The sequence below is a fragment of the Typha angustifolia genome, chromosome 11 (assembly GCF_048772165.1).
Source record: "Typha angustifolia cultivar Huaian chromosome 11, ASM4877216v1, whole genome shotgun sequence".
NCBI classification, from domain to species: domain Eukaryota; kingdom Viridiplantae; phylum Streptophyta; class Magnoliopsida; order Poales; family Typhaceae; genus Typha; species Typha angustifolia.
The window spans coordinates 6263880-6287142 of NC_133249.1; the positions used below are offsets into that span (position 1 = coordinate 6263880).

The 23263-nt window shown below is 33.8% G+C and overlaps 2 protein-coding genes across 3 annotated transcripts; one reads left to right on the forward strand and one right to left on the reverse strand.

Moving 5' to 3' along the window:
- Positions 1-6597: 6597 nt before the first annotated feature.
- On the forward strand, positions 6598-18799 carry LOC140771241 (kinesin-like protein KIN-14I). Of its 2 annotated transcripts, none has more exons than XM_073112697.1 (24): positions 6598-7004; positions 7473-7681; positions 8015-8087; positions 9010-9141; positions 9336-9574; positions 9726-10053; positions 10830-10929; positions 11068-11249; positions 11363-11478; positions 11581-11683; positions 12146-12298; positions 12389-12535; positions 12659-12859; positions 13645-13809; positions 13925-14077; positions 14219-14359; positions 14573-14767; positions 14873-14999; positions 15101-15303; positions 15536-15718; positions 16058-16153; positions 16401-16598; positions 17379-17650; positions 18312-18799. In XM_073112697.1, exons 2-24 carry the CDS (start codon positions 7524-7526, stop codon positions 18484-18486), a joined length of 3840 nt encoding a protein of 1279 aa, XP_072968798.1. In that variant the 5' UTR covers positions 6598-7004; positions 7473-7523; the 3' UTR covers positions 18487-18799. The 2 variants fall into 2 exon arrangements, with proteins under 2 accessions (XP_072968798.1, XP_072968797.1); XM_073112696.1 differs by having other exon boundaries at positions 6599-7004; positions 14564-14767.
- A 1858-nt stretch (positions 18800-20657) lies between these two features.
- On the reverse strand, positions 20658-21431 carry LOC140770708 (uncharacterized). The gene has a single exon (XM_073111968.1). The coding sequence runs from the start codon at positions 21311-21313 to the stop codon at positions 20792-20794; it is 522 nt and encodes a 173-aa protein (XP_072968069.1). The 5' UTR covers positions 21314-21431; the 3' UTR covers positions 20658-20791.
- Between the last annotated feature and the right edge of the window lie 1832 nt (positions 21432-23263).

Genomic DNA, 23263 nt, shown 5'->3' on the forward strand with positions numbered 1-23263 from the left:
TAAGTCGAGTTCATCAAATCTTTTCTACTTAAAACTTGGGTCAAGCCCAATTTTAAAAATTTTAGAAGAAATGATCAATTATATTCTTGTTCTTGTGGCCCGTGACGATAATAAAAAATCGAGTTGATAAAAATGAAAATATTTTACTTAAAATTAGTGTTAGATCATTTTTTAGAATTTGGAAACATATCCATTATTCTTATTCTTGTGGCTCATAAGGATAAGTAACTTACGAAATCGAGTTGAATTAGGTCAAGTTTTTACTTTTAAAAAAATTCTTTCTTGAAAGTTAGGTCCAGCCGTTTTAAAATTTTATAAAAAGAAATACTATATATTACTCTTGTTTATGCGGTTTATAGGTTTACAGGGATAAGTAACACAAGAAATCAAGTGGAGCTAGATCAAGTTCATCAATTTTTCTTTCTTACTAAGAACTAGATCGGTCCCAAAAACGGCCTCGAGACTTTAGGGTTTAGACCTAAGTAATTAATAAAAAGTGCAGTCTTCTCACATAAAAGTAGATGCCTTGAAATTATATAAGCTAGCTATGCATACATCCATATATATATAGGTGGTAACAGTGTGTTTAATGAGAAATAAAGATGGACCATTTAATAGTGAAATGGGATCCTACTGCATATATGCATGATCGATGCTTCCGGTCTCAATGATTAAATGACTTCACGAGATGTTCTTGAAAGCTTGGTGATGTGTCTCTACAAGCACAAAAAAGGAAAAGGAAAAAGAAAAAGAAAAATAAATAAATAAATAAATAAATAAATAAGATAAAAAGCAGCAGCTCAGCCGTCTCTCTCGTGGCCCTGCAAAAGGCTCAAACGAAGTAAATGCATGCATGCATGCATGGCCCCTTTCCTCCAAATATATACATATATATGTATAATAATTATTAATCTAAGAGCTTAAACTAATAATAGAACGATAACTTATGAGTTGTTGTATATATCACACATGAACGGATGATAAAAAAAGAGAGACTAGATAGGGTTGGCAATCCGCCGGTAGACTAACACAAACACAGAGTTATTAACCATGAATAACTAGTTAAAATAAACGGGTTATATAGATTATTCAAGTCATAATTAATGAGTTAATACTACCCTAACTAGCCTAACCTACACATGTTAAGATGGATTAATTTGTTTATGACTTAAATCCGATCATTTAAAGCGTTTTGGTTTTGGTTCTAAATTGGAAAAGGATTAGAGACAAACAGACAGACAATTAGTAGATTCGGTTCGATCTTTTCCAAGGCTTTTCGGATCAAAGTTGGTTCCAACGTCGATGTCAAGAAGCTTAATTCTTAATTAATTAAGGGCCAAATTAGAGACAAGGTATTTAGCTGGGATCACAAGTCACTGTTATGCAGCTCCATGTCACCATCGATCACCTGGCAATTGGCATGCATATAAAAACAAACCGTTCTAAGTGATACGTTTAACTCTTTACTTAATTATGGGGTTAGAAAGATAAGCTCTTGATGATTAGGTAAGTAATACGGTTCAAACTACTAGGTAAATATAAGAAACAATAGTTTTGGAGCAATAATGGTGATTAAAAGAATGTTATAATAGAGAATAATAGTGAGCACGTAGATATAAATTAATTGGTATTAGAAGGCTACTAAATAAATTTGTGAGACGTAATGGATGCACACTTAGTGTTTTAAACATCGACATGCAACGCATCAGTAGCTTAACATTATGAATTCCAACTTATTAAATTGAGCATTTTTATATCCTTTTAGAATCCATTTAAATTTTAAACTTAATTTTGCTGTTACGAGAAGCAAATGTTTTTTTTCTGAATAATTATAATTAAATTACACCTTTCAAACTTATTATCTAAATGAGTCTATTTTTAACGCATCAACTGCAAATAAGTAGGCCTAATAAAAAATTGTTGAACCTTTAGTGTTTCATTTAATGATCTTTTTTATGGATTTATTCCAAATATAAAATGTTATTTTTATAGGCACTTTATATGAAAAAAGATGTACAAATATAAGAAATATAAAAATACTTGAGAGGAAAGTATCGCAGATATTAGGTTTTTTGTAACAACAATTCGTGTACAAAAAAATCTACTTCAATGTATTTAGAATATTTTGTAAGAGCATGAGTATAGTAGATTAGAATTTTTATGCATTACATACTTTATGGGAGTTGAAATGAGTAAAAAATATCTTCTAGATCATTAGAATGATATTTGGACATTTTTACAATGATTCAAGTAGTACGGTGATGGTCTTAGAAGTGTTTAAATGGTTTCATAATATTGGAGTAGTACTTAAAAATCTCTTGGGTGTTCAAACGATCACTCTATGTTGAATTGACCACTCGGGCGTTCCAATGCTCGTGCTATGAAAGTTGATCGATTTCTGATCCGATTTAAAGTGTTTTTTTCTTATTTTTTCTCTCCACCTATGTAAATAAAAAAACCCTAAGCCATGAAAAAAAAATGCCTACAAAAAATATTTGAAGCCCTAGAAGAGACAATTAGAGCATTTTTGACGATAAGAAGATATTAGAGAATTATCAAATATTATTGTTATGTTCTTTCTTAGAGTGAGTTGCTGTCTCAAGTGTCATCAAGACAAGGCGTCCATTTATTGATCAACCACTTAAAGCAATTCATTGAGGGCTCTAACAAGCAAGATAACTTCATATATAGCTTATAGAATCAGTGAGAATTTTATGAGAGTTTTCATGTAAAAATCTTGTGATGTTTGTCATATTTGCTTTGATTTATATTTATATTTATTTTCTTATTATTGAGTATTTGTAGTCTATTAGATTAGGATTACCATAAATTCCAAAAGAGAATAAGGAGATTTAATTTCTATTTATCATATGTAAATTTGAATTTAATATATATATTTTTTCTATACTTTATTCAATTATATTATGATAAACCTCTCTAGTTTATCCAATTAATAGATAAATATAAATCAAGAATAATCTTCATATTTTATATACTTATCTCTATTAAAAAGAAAAGACCAAAATGAGATTAGCATCTCATGTTTAAAGTAAGGCATCATCATTATGTGAGTAAATTTAATTTAAGAGGAAGTCCAGTTTTAGTCCCAAGTTCAAAAGTATAAATACAAAAGTTGAAGCAAGCCTAGTAGTTATCAAAACGAATGATGCAATTATATAAAGTTCAAACCTTATTATTGTTTTAGTCTTGTTAGTTAGGAAAAATTATGAGAATGATTAGGAAAAATGATGAGAATGGTGATTGTGGATTCCAAAGCCAGCAAAGGTCCTCCCATGTTCATATTCATATTTTTGCTCCAAATATATATATATATATATATATATATATACTAAAATTTAAAAATATATCTTAATAAGAATACGGATACGAATACGAATTAAATCTTAAATGGATATAGATACGAATCAAATCTTAAGTGGATAAAAATATAAAACAAAAAATTTCAATAGTCTATGTAATGCTATCGATCAATAAATTTATACCTACTGATATATCAATCCTGAACATTGTTCTAAATTTATATAAGTACTCACGAACACAATATGAGAAAATTGAAGGATTGCAGTGAAATTTTCTTTTAGGAATAATTTTATTTTCACCTCTAAATTATTATTATTTTTTTACCAATAACTCTATTTACTTTTTTATTATCTTAGACATAATGACTCCTTAAATATTTATTTTTAGTACATAATGACGCAAGGTAATTTTAATAGTTCAGGCCTTCATTGTGTACTTAAAAGAAAAAGTTTAAAGGTCGTATGAGAAAGGGTAAAAAAGTAAATTACCTCTTACTATTTTGTATCCTCGTCGTAAGTGGAAATTCCTAAAGTGCCCTTGTATGCTGGAATTGGGTCCCAGTTGGTTGAGGACAAATGAGATGACGGGATAAAGTCCGGTCGAATAGGAGCTATCCATATTTATCTTATATCGTCTTTAAGGTGGGAAAAAGGATAAGTTCTAAAAAGTTAATAACTTTTTAACCTTATTTTATTTCATTTCTTTCTATCTATCGATGAAGACACCGATAATATTTGACCTTAATAGCCTTAGATTAGCAACGCGTGTGACTCATATTTGCTGCATAGGTTATATATGTAGGAAGGACATAAAAGTAAATTTAAGTAAGGACTGCATTAGAAACTAATAGTAATAGTATCACTAGCTCAGTGCTTAGTGTTATCTTTGGGTCATAATACGTTATTTAAAGAAATAAAAACGTTGCAAATGCTAGTAATCATAATTTAGTACTTGTGAAGCATTTTCCCCTAAGTTTCAAAAATGCCAATAATGATGATGTAATGAGACAAAAGAAGGTGGTCCTTGTTTCAATTATAAAGAGAAAGCAAAATAGTGCTGCTATCTCTGTAGAACTAGAAAAGTTTTCTGGGAGGAGGCATCTGTGAAGGCTGCAAGCCCTGTACCAGTAGTAGTTGCATGACACCAATCAATTTCAATTATCATATATATATATATATATATGAGATGTGATTAGGGTGAAAATGAGTCGGATTAAATCTGAATCGATTCGGTTCTATGGGTCAAATTTTTTCTATTTATCTTGGTATCTCGAATTTGTATGCTTATTTGAATAATTTGATGAGAATATAGATATAAATATAAAGTGAAGAGTACTATTTGAATCGATAGTCGCATGAGATTATGAAAATACGACGATGATACTTGTACATAAATATTTGATCATTTTTTGTTGTTGTATATTTATTGTTTGTCTATAGATTTTAGTAATTATATCGCAAGTTCTTATATATTTAGAAAATAATAGTGACACCCCAATACTTGATTTGTATTCATGTTATACTTAGGGGATATAATAATTGGATCTAAATTAAGAAAAATGTGGTTATAGATATGATTTTACTACTATCTTATTCTTATTCTAATTTCAACCCTAGATGTGATATAATTTTTGCAAATAAATTATTTTTGAGTGCACTAGAGTTAGCATAGCATAGCTCGTTTCTTTTGAGAGGATAAGTCTAGTTATCCAGTTGTACTATCATAGTGGCTAGTCCCATTATCCCGCCTTATAGCCTACTAGCTCTTAAATTATCAAAAAAAGAGAAAAGAAAAAAGTATAACAAAAAGTAAAAGATAAGAATGTAAAACATAGAAAGATAGATAAGTATTAAGTAGGTTAATCCGGGTTTGTACTCATGAATAATAGTTCTCATGTTGGTCCACACCTTAGCAGATGTCGGTGATCAAGATGGTATCCAATATATATATAGTGCTTGTAATTATAATGGAGATATAAGTGAAATCAAGATCATATTTCTATGGGGTAACGTACATTATTGGAATAAGACAATGACTTTTAAATATAAGCTTCATATTTAGTACGGTAGATAATAATACAAAGAAAGCATGACTTAGACAGATTCACAAATGCAACGGCTTTGCTTCAGCCTACGGTTTTACTTAATTCGATAGTTAAAAGCTTACGACGTTGCAAACCCCCGAAGGAGAGAGAAGCATGAATCACCTACTAGTGCCGATGGAAGACACTTAACTTCCAAACATGTAAGTAACCCATAACGAGCAAGAAAAAAAGATAGAAAGTCAAAAGGTGCACGTATTTCCTCTAGTTAGAGAAGCAAACCGGGAGATAAGCACAAACATTACAACACGAACCAAAAAATTCAGTGTGCCGGCCCAAAGTTGGGATGGCGACAAAAATCTCACCCAAACCTATTATAATATTTAATATTTCATCTATTGCCACCCATCTTTATAGCATCGTCAACCACTGCAACACAAGATAGAGAGGGGAAGATGAGAGAAGAGATGATGAGGATAAAGTTGTGGCAGCCGGCAACAATGCAACAATAGCAAGAACGATATTTAGGAAGAGAAGGAGACTATAAGGGAAGGGTTGGAGAAGGGAAAAGAAGTGGAGCCGAGGAGAATGAGAGATCAAATGAGAGGAAAGGAGAAGCAAAATGAGGGAGAGAAAGAAGAGGAGAAGCGAGGAAAGAGAAAGGAGAGAAAACTCTCATTGGAGGGGAGAGAAAACTTCTCTCATCGCGACCAAAATGGCTACGAGAGGGGAGAGAGAAAAGGCCGTCGTCGACGATGGGAAAAGTCTCACATTGAAGAGTAAAAAAGAGATAAAAAAAAATACCATAGCAAAAATAGGGCTAAAACTATCCATACTATTTGTGTAATACAAAAGAGGGATTTTTTTTCACAAACAATTTTATCCTTTTGTAACGTGAGTTAATGGGCTAAGCATAACTAGATAAAATGCTAGCATTTTCTAATATATAAGTTTGACAACTAGACTAATCTTACGAGGAAAATGAAGTATAGATAGAATATTTTTGTTGAAAATTTATGAAATACCAACTCTAATATTCACTGCTAGAATCAAATCTATAATCTTTATTATGGACATATAAATTCTATCACTGAACAAGGTGGTGGTTGGACTAAAGAGAAGTCCTCTTGAGGAGGCTAAAAAAGGACAAAAGTTCTTTAAAATGATAGGGAATCAGTAAATCTAACAAATCCCTTGCCTCTGACTCCAAAGTTCAAACAATTATAAGGTATTTGTTAGAAAAGGAAGGGCATTTGATTATTTTATTCATCCACACCCTCCCAATACTTGGATTTGAAAAATATTGTTGGTATGCATTTGTTTTCTCCTCTTTTCCCGACGACAACCAAGTCCAAGCTTAATGTTGTTTGATCCCTCTCCTCTCTCCTCTCTCTGCGTGATTTCTTTAATTCTACCCTCGTGACTTCTCTCTCTTCTCTCTCTCTTTGGGGCCGAACCAGAGATAAGAGAAAGGAAGGCCGGCAGCCGAATGAGAGGAAGAGGCTAAAGAGCACTATAGAGTTAGTCCCCTCTCTCCCTAAAATGATCGCTATGTTTACTGAGACTTCTCGCAGCTGGAATCTCAAATCGGTTTGATGGGTTCTGGTCTCCCACCTCCTGAAATCTCTTTGCATTGCTAAAGGTAATGTGTTGGCTTTACTTGTCTATCTTTGATCCGGGTATTAGATCTTTCTCTCTTTTTTCCTGTTTGTGGATCTATGGGCCATGGCGGAAAATATCAGATTTTGAGCTGATTTAGGGTCTAGTCTATGGTTGTTGTGAAATGGGTCGACGCCATTTCTTGTTCTTGTGAGGATTGGTCAATGCTGGTTTTTGATGATCTCATATAGTAGGGTTCGTGATTGGAGAAAATATTTATTTTGATTTTTGCCACGGAAAAGGTCATGGCTGATCCCCTTTTGCCTGAAATTGTGCCTCTGTTCGGAAATCATTAGTTAAAGTCAATTGATTAGGTTTTGGGCTCTGAGATATGAGGTATATCAACATTAATCCAAGGTCATCGTGAGACCCATGAAGTTTTCTGCTTACCACTGGCCAGAGCAAAAGCATGATTTGTTGTTTCATTGTTTCACTGCTTGATCAATGACAGGAAGGAAGAAAGCTGACGAGCCCAAAGGGAATCACCTGAAGAACTAGAGAAATGACAAGTGATAATCCGCCTGTGATGAACCGTGGTGTCACCAGTAGCCAATCTTCCTTGAGCTCCAGCAATAATGGCAATGCCACCCCCATGCACAGTTCCCTCTCTAGTATGAATGGAGATGGTTATGACAGCGATGGTTCCACCTTTGCTCCTCCGTAAGTCCATTCGTTGGTCTAATAGCTTCTGAATGATTAGAACTTGGTTACATTTCTGATAGTCATCTTTTCTTTTTCTAGTTGTGATATGTTAGATTAGAAACTAAAGCTTTAGTTACTCCTGCAATTACCCTTAAACAACTAGGCTCATGTGTTCCTAGTTTAATCTTTTGTGTTCTTCGTTGTATCTTTTTTTGCACATCATGGCTCTACTTCAAGTATTTCGTATAGTTGAAAGCTTAGAATAGAAAATTAATGCATTTTTTAAGCACATTGGTGACACTACATGCTCAACAGTGCAAACACTCACTCATTGTGCTACTTGGTCTGCAGTACCCCAATGACCTTGTCAATGTCTATACCTGCGGAGCTTGCTGGTGCTATACCTTTGATTGATAGATTTCAGGTATTCACTCATGTGCACTGTTGCATTGCTTATTTCATCTGAATCCATGAGCAATCTTGGTAAATTTCATCGTAACACTTGATTTCTGTTTTCTATCTAGACCTGACTGTTTAGTTTGCAGCAATTGGTCCCATTTACCTGCAAGCCCAGACTAACTAATAGCATTGAAGATGCAGGAGAATTTGGCAGTTCTGCCTGAAATTTGTTTTTAACAAAAGAAAAGATGACTATCAGAAATTTTAAGACTTAACAGACCAGGATAAAGAAAGAACTAACAATTTTTCTTGATATTACGAAAAAGTAACTGTTGACATAATGGTGTGAATAACCTATTTTTATATCAAGAAGGAAATTGATTCACAATACTGTGTAAAAATTTCCAACTGATATTTAATTTGGGGTTGTAGACTTGTAGTGCATCCAACTGATATTTATTGATCATTAGACCCTATTGAAGCAGTAGATTCTAATAGGAAAGTCGACCATTGATTATCCATGTCATCCTTGTAACAGATTACCGGGATGATTGAATTTTCTGTAATGTTCTCTCCTGTAAGATACTACTTTTCTCCACACTAGTGGAATCTCTTGTTATAGTATTACTTATCTTGTTCTTTCCTTCAGTCACATGAAATGCTTTCATTTCGTCGTTGATGTTCTTTTTATGGTCATGCACCAGGTTTACCCATAAAATGTGATTTGGAAATAATTTTATACTAACAACCACCTTTTATTATATTGGCACCTATAGTTTTTTTCCATATTTTCTTGGATACTGACTTGCTTTTTTTTTTTTTTAAACTTTGAGCGTTCATCATGCTCAATAAATTATACATGTCATATAGCCAAAATATTTTTTTTGTTAAAAACAGAAAATTTTGATCAGATCATTATTTTTCCACTCTCTTCATTTTTATCACAGGTTGAGGGATTTTTGAGATCAATGCAAAAGCAGATCCAATCATCTGGAAAACGTGGATTTTTTTCTAAAAAATCTGTAGGTCCACAAGTTCGTGAAAAATTTACATTGGAGGATATGCTCTGTTTTCAAAAGGTAATAATCTCTTTAGGCAGCACAATGGCTGCTTAAGATCAACTTAATGCAGGTCACATATTGCTGACTTTAGCTATATTACAAAGCTAGGAAGTTGTTGATATTACCAAGGAATGTTATATATGTGAAGTTTCCTATTTCTCTGCTCTATTTTTGCTTTCAAGAATGTACTTAACTATATAATCCTTTTGCAGGATCCAATCCCAACCTCTTTGCTAAAGATTAGTAGTGACCTTGTAAGCCGCTCGATTAAGTTGTTCAACATAATACTGAAGTACATGGGAGTTGACTCATCAGACAAAACAACTCTATTGAGTCTAGATGAGCGAATCGAGCTTGTGATGAAGCTCTATAAGCATACCCTGAAGCGTACTGAACTTCGAGATGAGCTTTTTGCGCAAATTTCAAAGCAAACACGCAATAATCCTGATAGGTTAGGTGACTCTATGTGTTGTTTCACTTCATATTCATTCCTTCAACAGTGCACATATCCGTATAGAGGTTCATTTAGAATTGCTTGATCAAAGAATGTAAGACTCTATATTATGTGAAGTATCATAAGTGACTTTTATTTACATCTCCAGGAGTTGTTTGATAAGATCTTGGGAGCTTATGTATTTATGTGCATCTTCTATGCCTCCCAGCAAGGACATTGGAGTATATTTATCAGAGTATGTTCATTATGTAGCTCATGGGGCGAGTACTGATCCTGAAGTTCGAATTCTTGCATTAAACACCTTGAATGCTTTAAAGCATTCAGTCAAGGCAGGAGCTAGGGTTACAATCCCCGCACGTGAAGAAATTGAGGCTCTTTTGACCGGTAAAAGGCTCACAACAATTGTATTTTTTTTGGATGAAACTTTCGAAGAAATTACATATGACATGGCGACAACAGTAGCTGACGCTGTCGAGGTATTTGTTCCGTCTTTCATTTTATCTAGTGCTTGATTACTTGCATATGCCTGTCTTAGGCACTGACAAATTATTACTGGGACAAGTTCATGCTGTTAAGAACGTACATGTTCTTGTCTATACAATCCATCAATCATGAAAACAGACAACCCTTAGCTCTGTCATGCCACACAATTCACACATATGATTCATGACAATCGCTGCACATGAGTGGGTATATTCTCATACATTTGCAAGTCCCACGCTTATAAGTCATGACTCGTCATTCAGAAACTTAGAAGAAAGAACATGATATATACATATATATAGAGAAGGAGAGAGACACACACACTCGCATACAATGGTTTTGATGTCATGCCACACAATTTGAGACTTCTCCATTTCTAACCATTTTTCTCTAATCCTATACACAATATTTTCATCAATTACCCTTCTTGTGGAAGAGAATATTGGTGAAGGTTTGCTTGAAAATGTGATATCTTACAAAATTTTTATTCTAGCTTAATGGATTTATGAGATGAGACACAGAACTAAAGACACTTCTCCATTTCTAACCATTTTGCTCTAATTCTATGCACAATATTCTCATCAATCTACCCTTCTTTTTGAAGAGAATTTGGTGAAGGTTTGGTTGAAAATGTTTGTTCTTCATTTAATCACATGGTATCGCTTCTTTTTTGCTAAAAGTCATTTCATAAGATCCTATAAGTTTTTGTACAATTTCCCTATAGTTTTACAATAGCAACCTTGCATTGAAACAAATAATCTCTTTGCAGGAACTTGCAGGGATCATCAAACTTTCAGTCTACTCAAGTTTCAGTCTATTTGAGTGTCGTAAGGTTGTCAATGGATCAAAATCCTCGGATATTAGCAATGGTACTTCTTGTAACAACTAAGTTATATCGCTGTAGATAATTTCAACTATAATTTTGAGCCTATAATTGATCTTACTATAACTGGTTATAAGGAAATTATTTTCTTAACAAAGGCCATCATCTTGATCTTATGGTACAGAGGAATATGTCGGATTAGATGATAACAAATATATAGGTGATTTGCTGGCTGAATTCAAATCAGCTAAAGATCGCAATAAGGGAGAGATTCTTCACTGCAAACTTATATTTAAAAAACGACTATTTCGAGAATCAGATGAAGCTGTGGCAGATCCTATGTTTGTTCAGCTGTCATACGTACAGGTACAACTTGGGTTCCCAGTATGACCAACTACTAAGAGAGCAAAAAGGCCTACCTAATAAAGCTGATATTCTTCTATTGCAATATTTTTGTAACTGTTTTTAGTTTCTTGCAGTTACAACATGACTATATTTTAGGAAATTATCCAGTTGGCAGGGATGATGCTGCCCAACTCTCTGCTCTGCAAATTCTAGTGGAGATTGGGTTTGTGGATGATCCGGATTCATGTGTGTATGTATCTCCTTGAATTTATACTTTCCTGTAACTTTAGTAGCTCTTGTCCTTTGTTCTAGTGCCTTACTAAAGAGAACATTATTTCCAATACTGTGGCAGTGAATGGATTTCACTTCTTGAAAGGTTCTTACCTAGACAAATTGCAATTACAAGAGCAAAGCGGGACTGGGAGCTTGATATTATCTCTCGTTATCAGTTAATGGTACTCCTGAACATTATTGAAATTTTATTTTGGAATGACCCTTTTCATGTTTACATAAGCATGATCAAGTTCCTTGAATGCTCAATTTCTGTCAATATTTATCTTATTTTATCTGGTTTATTTGTCTTTGATTATTCTGAGACATGCATTCCCTAGTCCATTGCATGCCCAAGTTAGATTCCGATAAGAGAAGAATACTAAGGAGGTGAAGATGGTTATGACTTATGAAATAAATCAAGGAAATTCTTTTTTTTCTTCCCTCCACTTCATGCCCAAGTTGGATTCCTACGAGAGAGGAGAGACACTGTTCTACATTTTCAGCAAACAAAATTTTAAGCCATCTTGCTTGTAGGCATGTGATCCTCTAATATTAACTGCTGTAATGTTGCTTTCTTTAAAGCAGTGTAGAATGCTGTCAGTATTGCTTCTCATAAGTACATAAGTTTTTACTGATTGATGCAGGAACATTTGTCAAAGGATGATGCAAGACAGCATTTCCTCAGAATCCTGAGGACTCTCCCATATGGAAATTCAGTTTTCTTCAGTGTGCGAAAGATAGATGATCCAATAGGCCTTTTACCTGGACGGATCATTTTAGGCATCAATAAGCGAGGGGTCGGTCATTGTTCCTTTGTATTGTTGGCTAAATCTGCATGATAAAATCAACTAACTAAAGCTAGAAGTCTATCTGTTTTGTAACTGCAGGTTCACTTTTTCCGCCCAGTTCCTAAGGAGTACTTACACTCTGCAGAGCTAAGAGATATAATGCAATTCGGTAGCAGCAATACTGCTGTTTTCTTTAAGATGAGAGTTGCTGGTGTCCTTCATATTTTCCAATTTGAAACTAAGCAGGTGCTGACATTTATATGCTCCATTTCTCTATTAGATATTGATATACTCATTTCTTCTCTAGAACTATTACATCATTTCTCTCTTTGAAAGATTAGAAATAAACAATTAGTTTTCAACTTGTAGGGGGAAGAAATTTGTGTTGCTCTTCAAACACATATAAATGATGTAATGCTGCGTAGATATTCAAAAGCACGTTCTGCTGGTGGTGGATCTATTCAGAGCAATATTTCTCAAACAATTAAGCCCCCAAGCCTAGAAATATATGAAAAACGTGTCCAAGATTTATCAAAAGCTGTTGAAGAATCTCAAAGAAATGCAGATCGGGTAAGTATAGCTTGACTGATGGCATACTTTTTATTTAGGTTCTTATAGTTCAAGGTTATTGTCTTTCTTAAGCTTCCTATAAATGATGAAAATGAAGCTCTTGATGTTGTGATGCATATGGACAACCTGATAGTACATCTCATAAATGCAATAAGTACGAGAAAGCTCAAATCTGCAAGAAAATAAACAAAATCAAGGTTACAGAGAAGCACAATGGAGTTAACCAACTGTCGAGTTCTTTCTGGACTTGGCTGCTTTAATTGCAGTAAAAGATCAAAGAAAGCACAAATGCTCGATAAAGATCATGCAACTTTTGACCTTGCATATTTTCCGTCTATCATAGGGAAAGTATGCAGACTAGTGGAAATTCCATTTGACATGATTCTTTTTAGCATTATCAATCATCATAATTAATGATAAAAGGTTTCAGTGACATCGTTGAAGTTATGTGGATGTGTGCTCGTGTCATAAACTCCAGAGACTGAAAAGGTTGTTGTAACATGTGATAGTACTCGAGTACATATCTGTATATGTAGCTGTTCATCTCTTTATATCTATTGATTACTATCTGCATTATATATAGCTGTTTCTATATGTATCTCTTTTTGGCCTTTTGATTCTAATCTAGTATAATTCTACTCATCAATTTGCATATCGTTGTTCAATATTTCTAACTTTTATCTGCAAAGTTCTTCAATTAAGTCCTGGTAGAAGATTTTCAAATGACCTGCCAAAAGTTCTATCACTTTCTCTTGAGGAGTTAAGCTTCTTTAAATGCTTTCTAGGTGCTGGAAGAACTACGTTCAAAGCAGACACAAGAAAGAGAGATACAAGAAGAATTGGAAGTGCTGAGAGATACTTTGCAGTCTGAAAGGAAAAACTTAAAAGAAGTAATAGGTGACCGTGATAAGCTTAAATCACTATGTGATGAAAAAGATTTTGCTTTGCAGGTACAGCTGCAGACCTGCAGCTAGTAGGTCTAACTTTCTTTTCTACAACACTCTTTAATGTCATCATGCCTTGTAAATTACTTCATGTCCTCTATTTCTCAATGTTATTCTTTAGGCTGCATTGCTGGAAAAAGGTAGGCTGGAGACCAGGTTAGCAAGAATTAGCACTCAAGGGCATTTTTCATCAGATAGCAATGACAAGCAGGCAGTAGGATCTGGTAATTCTGTAATGATGGCGAATATAACAAATAACTATGGTGACAACCAGGTAAGTTTCCGTACATTAGAGTTTTAATTAGCTGATTAGCTTCAGCGTAGGGCATGTTGTGCAGGTCACTTTAGATTTCATACAAAATGAGTTCAGAACTTAGTGAATTCTTTTTTCTTTTCTTTTCTCTTTTGTATATAGATGTCGAGCAAGATTCAGGAGGATTTGAAGGCATGTACACAAGAGTTGCATGCTTTGAAAGAAACCACTAAGAAGCTGCTTATGGAAAAATCCTTGCTTGAACAGAAGGTTCAAAGATTAGATAGAATAAAGAGCGACGAGGTCTGTGTTTATGTAGATAACTTTTGGATTTGCCATTCTTATATCTTAGTCTTAGTCCTTTATGCAATATTGGTTACATGTACCGCCCTTATATTTGCTCGATCCTGTAGTGACTTTATAGCTTTTATCTAGTCCAACTTTTCTTAATTTTGTTTTGCTCTTTTGAAGCTATAAATCAATGCTGATTGATGTTTCTTTGGCTAGGAAATGCAGAAGTGTGCAATTGAGAAAAAATATGAGGAGGAATGTAGAAAACAAAAGGCACGAATAGCAGAATTGGAGCAGAAGCTGGAAAATACTTCGCAAGCTTTATCAATTGCTGAATCTACTCTTTCTATGAGGAATACTGAACTCGATACACTTCAAACCTACATAAAAGAGCTAGACGAACTAAGAGAGTTTAAAGCGGTATATATTTCACTTGTTATATGAACAAAATTTCAAGATTCAATGTGTTTACCATACTATCAAGATCTTTAACAACTTGTATGAATCCATATGGAACTGTTATAGGAAATTGATAAGAAGAATGAGCAGACGGCTGCTATTATAAAGAAACAAGGAGCACAGTTGGTTGAACTAGAAGCACTTTATAAGGAAGAGCAAGTCCTGCGTAAACGATATTACAACACAATTGAAGGTTTGTTCACAAATTAATGTTGATATCATAATTTTACTTAAATTTATAATTTTATATACTGTCAGCGAACTATTTCAGTACATAACTCTTTAACTTCACAGATATGAAAGGAAAAATAAGAGTTTTTTGTCGTTTGCGTCCTTTAAATGAGAAGGAAATTGTTGAAAGGGAAAAGAATGTACTCGTAAGTCAAGATGAATTCACAGTTGCGCATCCGTGGAAAGATGATAAGTCAAAGCAACATATATATGATCGTGTTTTTGATCAAGATGCTTCTCAAGATGAAGTATTTGAAGACACAAAGGTAATTCATTTCTGAAATTTGATTTTAATCTTCTAAAATAATGTCGGTTGTTAAATATTTCTATTGGAGCTAAGGGAATTCATTTAAGTATTTAAGTATCCAAATGTAATTTGTCTTCTTTTGGTAATTTACGAGTCATAGTTCATATCTCCAAATAAATTAGGCTTTTTCATGTATCATGTGCATTTATGATGTATGTGGGTGTTTGACTTCATTTATAATTGTTATGCAGTATCTCGTGCAATCTGCTGTAGATGGTTATAATGTTTGTATATTTGCTTACGGTCAAACGGGTTCTGGAAAGACTTTTACTATTTATGGTTCAGAAAGCAACCCTGGTCTCACTCCAAGAGCGACTGCTGAACTTTTTAAAGTGATAAAGCGTGATAGCAGCAAATATTCATTTTCATTAAAGGTGAGTAAGAAAGAAACGTAATGATCTTTTTGCAATGATTCAATTATGTTCTTGAGGAAAATGATCTGTATAATTGATTTGTTGCAAGCTGCTACTGGTATTGTTGTTTTTTTTTTGTAACTTTGGAGACCCTTTTCAGTTTTTTTGCATAATTAGTACACCCTTTTTGAATTTGTGGTTGTCTTCCACTGTGCCTAACAAAACGGCGATGGTATAACTGGCACTGACTAATTCACAAGCAATACTTTGCTTTTTTTTTGTGCCTAACAAAACGGCGATGGTCTTCCACTCATTCTTTTATATCTATTTCTAGTCTAAGACTTCCTATTGGATATGCAGGTTTATATGGTAGAGCTTTATCAAGATACTTTGATGGACCTCTTACTTCCTAAAAATGCACAGCGCTCTAAATTGGAAATCAAGAAGGATTCAAGGGTAAACTTCAATTAACTATTAGCTGTGTTATCTAATTCTGTTATTTTATCTTGTTTAGAACAGAAGTAGTTTATTAGGATATAGGGATATATTTGCAAAAATATATGCATGGACAATGAAATTTTCACGAATATGTTTGCCTTAAGCATTCCAAAACGTTATGCCTTTTTGTCAAGATTCATGTGGTTTTGAGTATGTATTGTATTGGTTTCTCAAATTTATCACTATTTCCCTTTCTTTCTTACAGGGCATGGTTTCCATTGAGAATGCGACTGTTGTCCAAATTGCAAACTATGAAGAACTAAAAGCTATTATATTGAGAGGATCTGAGCAACGACATACTTCCGGGACTAATATGAATGATGAAAGTTCAAGATCACACTTTATTCTTTCAATCATCATTGAAAGTACCAATCTTCAAACTCAGTCTCTTGCTAGAGGAAAGGTAGGATAAATAAACAAGCTACAATAATTCTCCTGCAACTGTTTAGACCTTATCATGTATGTTAACATTCTTCAAATAGAAAAAATGTAACATGTTTTCTGGTCTCTCTATTTGATTCAAAATTGAACATGTAATAAACATATTTCTAGGTGCAAATTTACAAATTCTCAAGAAAAAAATTTGAAAAGCTCATGCATGAAGAACAAATTAATAGTACTTTTGTAATAAATCAAGTATATTATTTAGAGATTTATCAGAAAACCTAAATTACCAACTTCCAAGAATCAAGAAAAATTCGACAACATAAAAATAGCTGGAGAAGTAGTCAGTGACTGGTGACTACATTACTAGATGTGATTAGTATTGTTCACATTCTTATGATAATTGAATCTCCTTATAAAAATATATAGTTGTGTAGTATTATTTTTGGCATTCTGTATGGAGGCCTTATTCACTTATTTCATAATCATGTACTGCAGCACCTTCATATGACTGAAAAAAGAAAGCTATTTCTAACCATTGTGTGGATTCTATATTTTTCGTTGTCTATCTGGACAATCAATCTTAGGAACTAGCTCATTTTCATGTTTCACATTGGATATCAGCTGATATCTAATGAAAAGAATGTAGCAAAGGAACCTTAGAAAAGTCCAACTATTATACTTCAATGGTATTGCTTTTATTATTAATACGCTTTTTCAAATTCAAATAGAGAGATTCAACCTATTAATCAGATTTTTGTCAAGCAAGGGCTGACATTCTTTTATGATATTTTGGCAGCTTAGTTTTGTAGATCTTGCTGGTTCTGAAAGAGTGAAGAAGTCTGGTTCAGCTGGAAAACAGTTGAAAGAAGCCCAAAGTATCAATAAATCTCTTTCTGCTCTTGGGGATGTTATCAGTGCTTTATCCTCAGATGGACAACATATACCATATAGGAACCACAAATTGACCATGCTTATGAGTGACTCTCTTGGGGGAAATGCCAAGACTCTAATGTTTGTGAATGTGTCCCCGGCTGAGTCAAACTTGGACGAAACTTATAATTCTCTCATGTATGTGCTCCTTTCATTCTCTTAATTTAATCTTCTCAGATGTTTTTCAGGATTACACTTTAAAGTCAATTTAGAATTCACGCAATACTTTTTCTTTTATTAGACTGATCTCTTCAGACAAATATAGCTCCTTTTTGCAGCGTACCAAGTTTCTTCTGTTTGATTGATCTATTACTTAAATATGCCCTTATTCTTGGTGCAGTTGATATTTATATATCCTGTTTAGTTAATAAAAACTAATATAGGGTTTTCAAAAAAGACTGAATCTTACATAGAGTTTAAGTACAGTGAAATTATTGTCGTCAGTTTTCAAATTGTTCAACATCCGTAGACTACTCAAAGATTAATCAAGTTGATTCAGATAGGTCAACTATTGAACATATTTCTTCACAAATAGTTACTCTATTAATTTCCTTACATTTCCTTGCGCTTTCCAAACTATCTATAAAGTTGTGTCAAGTATCATCTCATCATCATCCCATATGGTCCATACTATGGACCATACGGATATCATACTGAACATGCTTGTAGCATCTACATAGTGTTTCTTTCAATATAATAATTAATTTGCCAAATTATTCTGAGTTTCTTCCTGTCCTTTTAGCATCTCGTAGTTTGTCCAAAAAATGTGACCAGATTTTTACTTGTGTTCTACATGAAGGTATGCATCAAGGGTACGGTGTATTGTAAATGATACAAGCAAGAATGTCTGCTCGAAAGAAGTTGTACGCTTGAAGAAGCTGGTCGCCTTCTGGAAGGAACAAGCAGGAAAGCGGGGCAATGATGAAGAATTAACAGAGATAGAGGAAGAACGACATGCAAGAGAGAGGGAGTAGACATTACCTACCCACTTCAAACAAGTCCACAAACAACTCCTATCTCTGGTATGCCCTGCGGCCCTTCTTGTATCATTGCATCTTTTGAAGTGGAAGTGCATACTTGTGGTGTACTCCAGATAGCACATGGATTGTAAAATCCGTTCATTAGTAAGAGGGTCTCCTAGCTACATTTCAGCAATACATGATGTATTTTCTCTTAGAATTTCTTTAGAATGATCCTGTACAGTTAGAATTTAATTCACAAGGATGCTTGTCTATACAGAAATGCAATCTATATTTACAAGAAAAGCTTCAATATTGTATCACAAAATCTTCGTTCACTCTTTACCTAAATTCTTTTCTTTTCTTATGATTCTGCAAAGAGTAGCAGTAGAAAAGGGGAATTTTTTTCTCAAATTTAGAAGTATTCAGGGAAAGTAGAAGTTATTTGTACAGGAGAACTGCTGCACTACATGGCTGAATTTGGACCAGTATTTATTTTTGTTTCGTTGAAAAGATTGGTCTATCCTCCGACTTCGATAGAACTCTGTTCGGCTATGATACATCTGGATCCAATCTGAACCAGCTCATTTCTATAAGAAAATGGTTTTGTTTACTTGCTTAGTAGCAGGCCTTGTGTAATTATGGTATTGTTTGTTAGGGGTTGAGTTAGTTGGTTAATGCTTAAGTAATCAAACTTATTTACTGAATTACAGCTTAACCTGAACTCGACCGGTTTAGTTTATGTCAGTTGAATGAAGTTAAATGGGTTAATAATATTGGTGATGATCAAGTAGGGTTTTATCCAAATTACATTGGCACAGGCCTAGACTAGAGGTTTTTTTTTTTTATGCTTTGGAATCTTGACTATGAGATTGTTAGATTTTCCTTTTGAAACTGGAAATTTATTGTTTCTGTTTGATTTAAAGTTTAACAGAATCTTTTATTATAACCTTGATTAATGGTTTCTTGGAAAAGAAACAGTATAATGTTTGATAGGATGCTAGCTTTGGTTTTTATCTTTGATTGCATAACTTTTATTGTCAGCAGAAGAATACTGCTCTCTAGCCCTTAAAAAAATGAAAAAAATAAATGAAAGAATAAATAAGAACAAAAGAAAAGATTAACCCATTAATTATGGATATCAAAGCAATAAGTACTAAGGAATTCATAGAGAGAGTTATTAGGAGAGGAGGCAAAATGTTGGAAGAATGATGATAGAAATGATTGACAAGGATTGGGAGGAAGAGATTATAAGGAAGAGATTGACAAGGATTGAAAAATTAAGTTATATCAATATATATTCTTTTATATTAATTTAATTTAATGGTTAAATAAGGGTTATAAGAGTATTTAGATCATTTGAAATTAATTATGACTGTCACGTAAGCTAACTCGTATAATTTCTTTGACGGTACATTAATGGAAGGGTGACATTGAAATTTGTTAAAAATTTAAGAATGACATTATAACATAAAAAAGTTTAGGAGATCCCTATGAAAACCGAGTATAATTCAGGAGGTGTTGACTTAATTAAATTAAAAAAAAAAATTTGTGATGGTATATTAACGGAAGGGTGACATTAAAATTTGTCAAAAATTTAGGGAGGACATTATAACTTTAAAAAGTTCAGAGAGTCCATGTGAAAACCGAGTATAGCTTAGCATGTGTTGACTTAACTAACCCTAAAATTTAAGTTCATTGAGTTGGGTCTTAAGCATTTTTTTTTCTTCAACCAACCTATGGATGAAACAATAATCAATGGCCATACAATGACCCACTTTTTTTTTGGCTTAAATAAAATGACACACTATGGTGTAGCTTGTGAAATATATATTATTCTACGGTGAAGTAGAGAAGTTCTTTGGATCCATGTCCTGCCTTAGATTGTTTTGCCACGTATCATCTACGTAGGCAGGCAAGCAGCCAGACAAAATATATTATTCTAGTCTGAGGTTAGCATTAACAATTGGTAATTGATATATATATAGAGGAAAAATGAATCGAATTTAATGTATTAAATCAATTGCTGCATTTATTAACTAGAATCTAATTAATCTATTCAAAACCTCGGAAGAGGTTCATCGGAGGTTAATAGATTAGAGTATATATGACATAATACCTCTTTTAATCTCTTCATTATGTACCCAATATATATATATATATATATATATATATATATATATATATTTAGAGGGCTATGATCATAGCCAATAACATCTCAAATATTCTTTTATATTACAAAAAAATTTAATAAGTCTAGCTGTTGTACAAATTTCACTCTCAGATTAAAATTAAAACAAGAAAAGATTGTAGAATTATTTCACTCTGCAACCTCCTGAATAGTACTCAACGTCCTCAACGGCGCTTTACCGTGCACATAGACCCTCTTCTTCGCCATTGATCTCTTATTAGACCCCGAAGTCGTCGCCGAGATAGTCAAACTATTCACACCGACGCCGACTGAGACCTCGTGCATCTCCTCGACCGGCATCACCCGAATAGTCTTCCTACTACCCCCGCGCCTCCGGGAAGCGAGCGCGGCGCTCGCCTTGACCGCGAGGGCAGCCATGTCAACTCCCGTGAGCGCGTGGCCGAGCTTAGCGTTCGGGAGCACGAAGTAGAGCTGACCCACTTGGACCCGGTCCCGGTGGCCCAGCGCGGGGATGTCGGCGTCGAAGTAGAGCGCGTCGGAGTTGCAGAGGAAGTGGGAGCGGATGTCGTCGCCGAGTACGGCGGACGCAGAGGTCGGCGCCGTGTACTCCTTCAGAGAGCCGTCGGCGGCGATTACTTTGGCCGTCGGTTGCGAGCTGGATTCGGTGTGAGACGAGAACTTTGAGCCCATCAATGAGGAGAAGAAGACATTTAATAAGAATGGAAGAGAATGAGAGAGAGGTTTGGGAAAGTGGAATGGGTATTGGAGGTATATTTATAAGAAGAAGGAAAAAATAAAAGTGGGAGGTGGGAAAGGGAAGAGAAATGGTTTTAAGAATACCGCCCGTTGGATCGGAAGTCATTTTGAAGGGTGTGAACATCGTTGACAAGAAACGTTCGTTTCTTCGACGCGTCCGCGTTTGCGTACGGTGAACTTTGGACAGTTTACTTGGAATGTTCATCTGTACCCGGAGTCTACGTTATGTGGTTGACTATCTCTAATCCTTGCTTGCTGCTGTTAAACGGTTGGATCCTATTAGTTTAACTTTCTTTTTTTTTTTTTTGGTTTTTTTTAAATGTTAAATATGTTTTACTCTCCTTACTTAGGTTGAGTTTTTTTTTAGTTAAGGTTACATTAATCAGAGAAAAAAGAGACGAGGCATCCAAATTTACACAATAATGTAGAGTGCCGGAAGTATCACCGCCCCAAACTCCATCCTGAGTTTTCCAAATAAAATAAAAGAAAAGGTCTTCCTAGCCTGTTTGGCCGAGCAGTTAGTAACCTGATTTTATTCGCAAAAATAATAAGATATCTATATTATGTGGTTGACTATTTCTAATCCTTGCTGCCGTTAAACGGTTGAATCCTATCAGTTTAACTTTCTTTTCTTCTCATTTCCTTTTGGTTGGGTTTCTTTTTTTTTTTCAAAGTGAAATATATTTTACTCTTCTTAGTTAGGTAGAGTTTTTTTTTTCTAAATTAAGATTGCATTAATCAGAGAAAGAAGAGACGAGGCATCCAAAATTACACAACAGTGCTCTACATATATAGTGTCAGTAGTATTACCGTACAAAAAATAGAGGTTAGCTCAGGCATTCCTAAGCTTTCCAAATAAAAAGAGAAGAAAAAGCCTTCCTAGCCAGTTTGGCCAAACAGTTAGTAGCCCGATTTGATTCGCGAAAATGATAAGATATCTCAATTTTATTGAAGTTGCCAGAAGATGTTCCTTAGAGTTTTTTCGCCTTTATTAGATTTAAGGGCATCAAAGTTAGGTCAAGTTATTTAATCCTCTTGTTCTACCCCATGTGAAATTTTTTTTTTAATTAAAATTATTATGGCTTTGATTGGATGAAGAATAAGATAATGTATTAAAAAAAAGTGTTATATTTATTTTATTATCAATGGTTCAAGGGAGGGCTATATTTTATTATGTTTGTTTGCAGTACTAGAATAGCAGGTCATATATCTTATTCCAACTTCAAATTAGAATAAGAAAAACAACTAAAGAGTTTGGTATCCATGGTATTAGCTAACTAGTTTTGGCAACCTTTTGATTGTATTATTTTTTATATTACAATATATTTTTTGAAATTCTATGAGTGAGAAATATTGAGATTATAAAAGAAAACATAAGAAGAATATTTTGGTTATTATATATTAAAATTAATATATGCCAACTAATAACATAAAGAGGATTAAATGACAAAAATAAAATTTAGAGAGATACTCTGAATTTAGGCCTAACCATGAGTGTAAATTATATATATATAAAGAACTTCTTTTGGTAGGCTAATATTTGTTAATATTGTTGACTTAGAGACAGTTAGGACAGACATACTAATCCGAATCTCTCAATGAACAGGTGGATTAATTTTATCAAATTAAGCGCGAAGTTATCTATTAGCCCATGTAAGCAACTAACCTTGATACAACCTGTTTACTATATAGAAAGAGTAATTTAAGTTGATAATAGAAATAGAAAACGTGATCTAATTAAAAACATTCGTGTTTAGCATGTTAATCTCTCTCTCTCTCTAATTAAAAATATTCAACTTTACTTATCAGTTAATCTAGTCATATATATATATATATATATAGATAAGATATCTTATATACCATTTAATTTATCGATAGATAAAA

Coding starts and splice junctions, on each gene's coding strand:
- LOC140771241 (XM_073112696.1), top strand. CDS start 7,524: ATGACAAGTGATAATCCGCCTGTGATGAACCGTGGTGTCACCAGTAGC. Junction 9,575..9,725: donor ACACGCAATAATCCTGATAG/GTTAGGTGACTC, acceptor TTACATCTCCAG/GAGTTGTTTGATAAGATCTT. Junction 10,054..10,829: donor CAGTAGCTGACGCTGTCGAG/GTATTTGTTCCG, acceptor ATCTCTTTGCAG/GAACTTGCAGGGATCATCAA.
- LOC140770708 (XM_073111968.1), bottom strand. CDS start 21,313: ATGGGCTCAAAGTTCTCGTCTCACACCGAATCCAGCTCGCAACCGACG.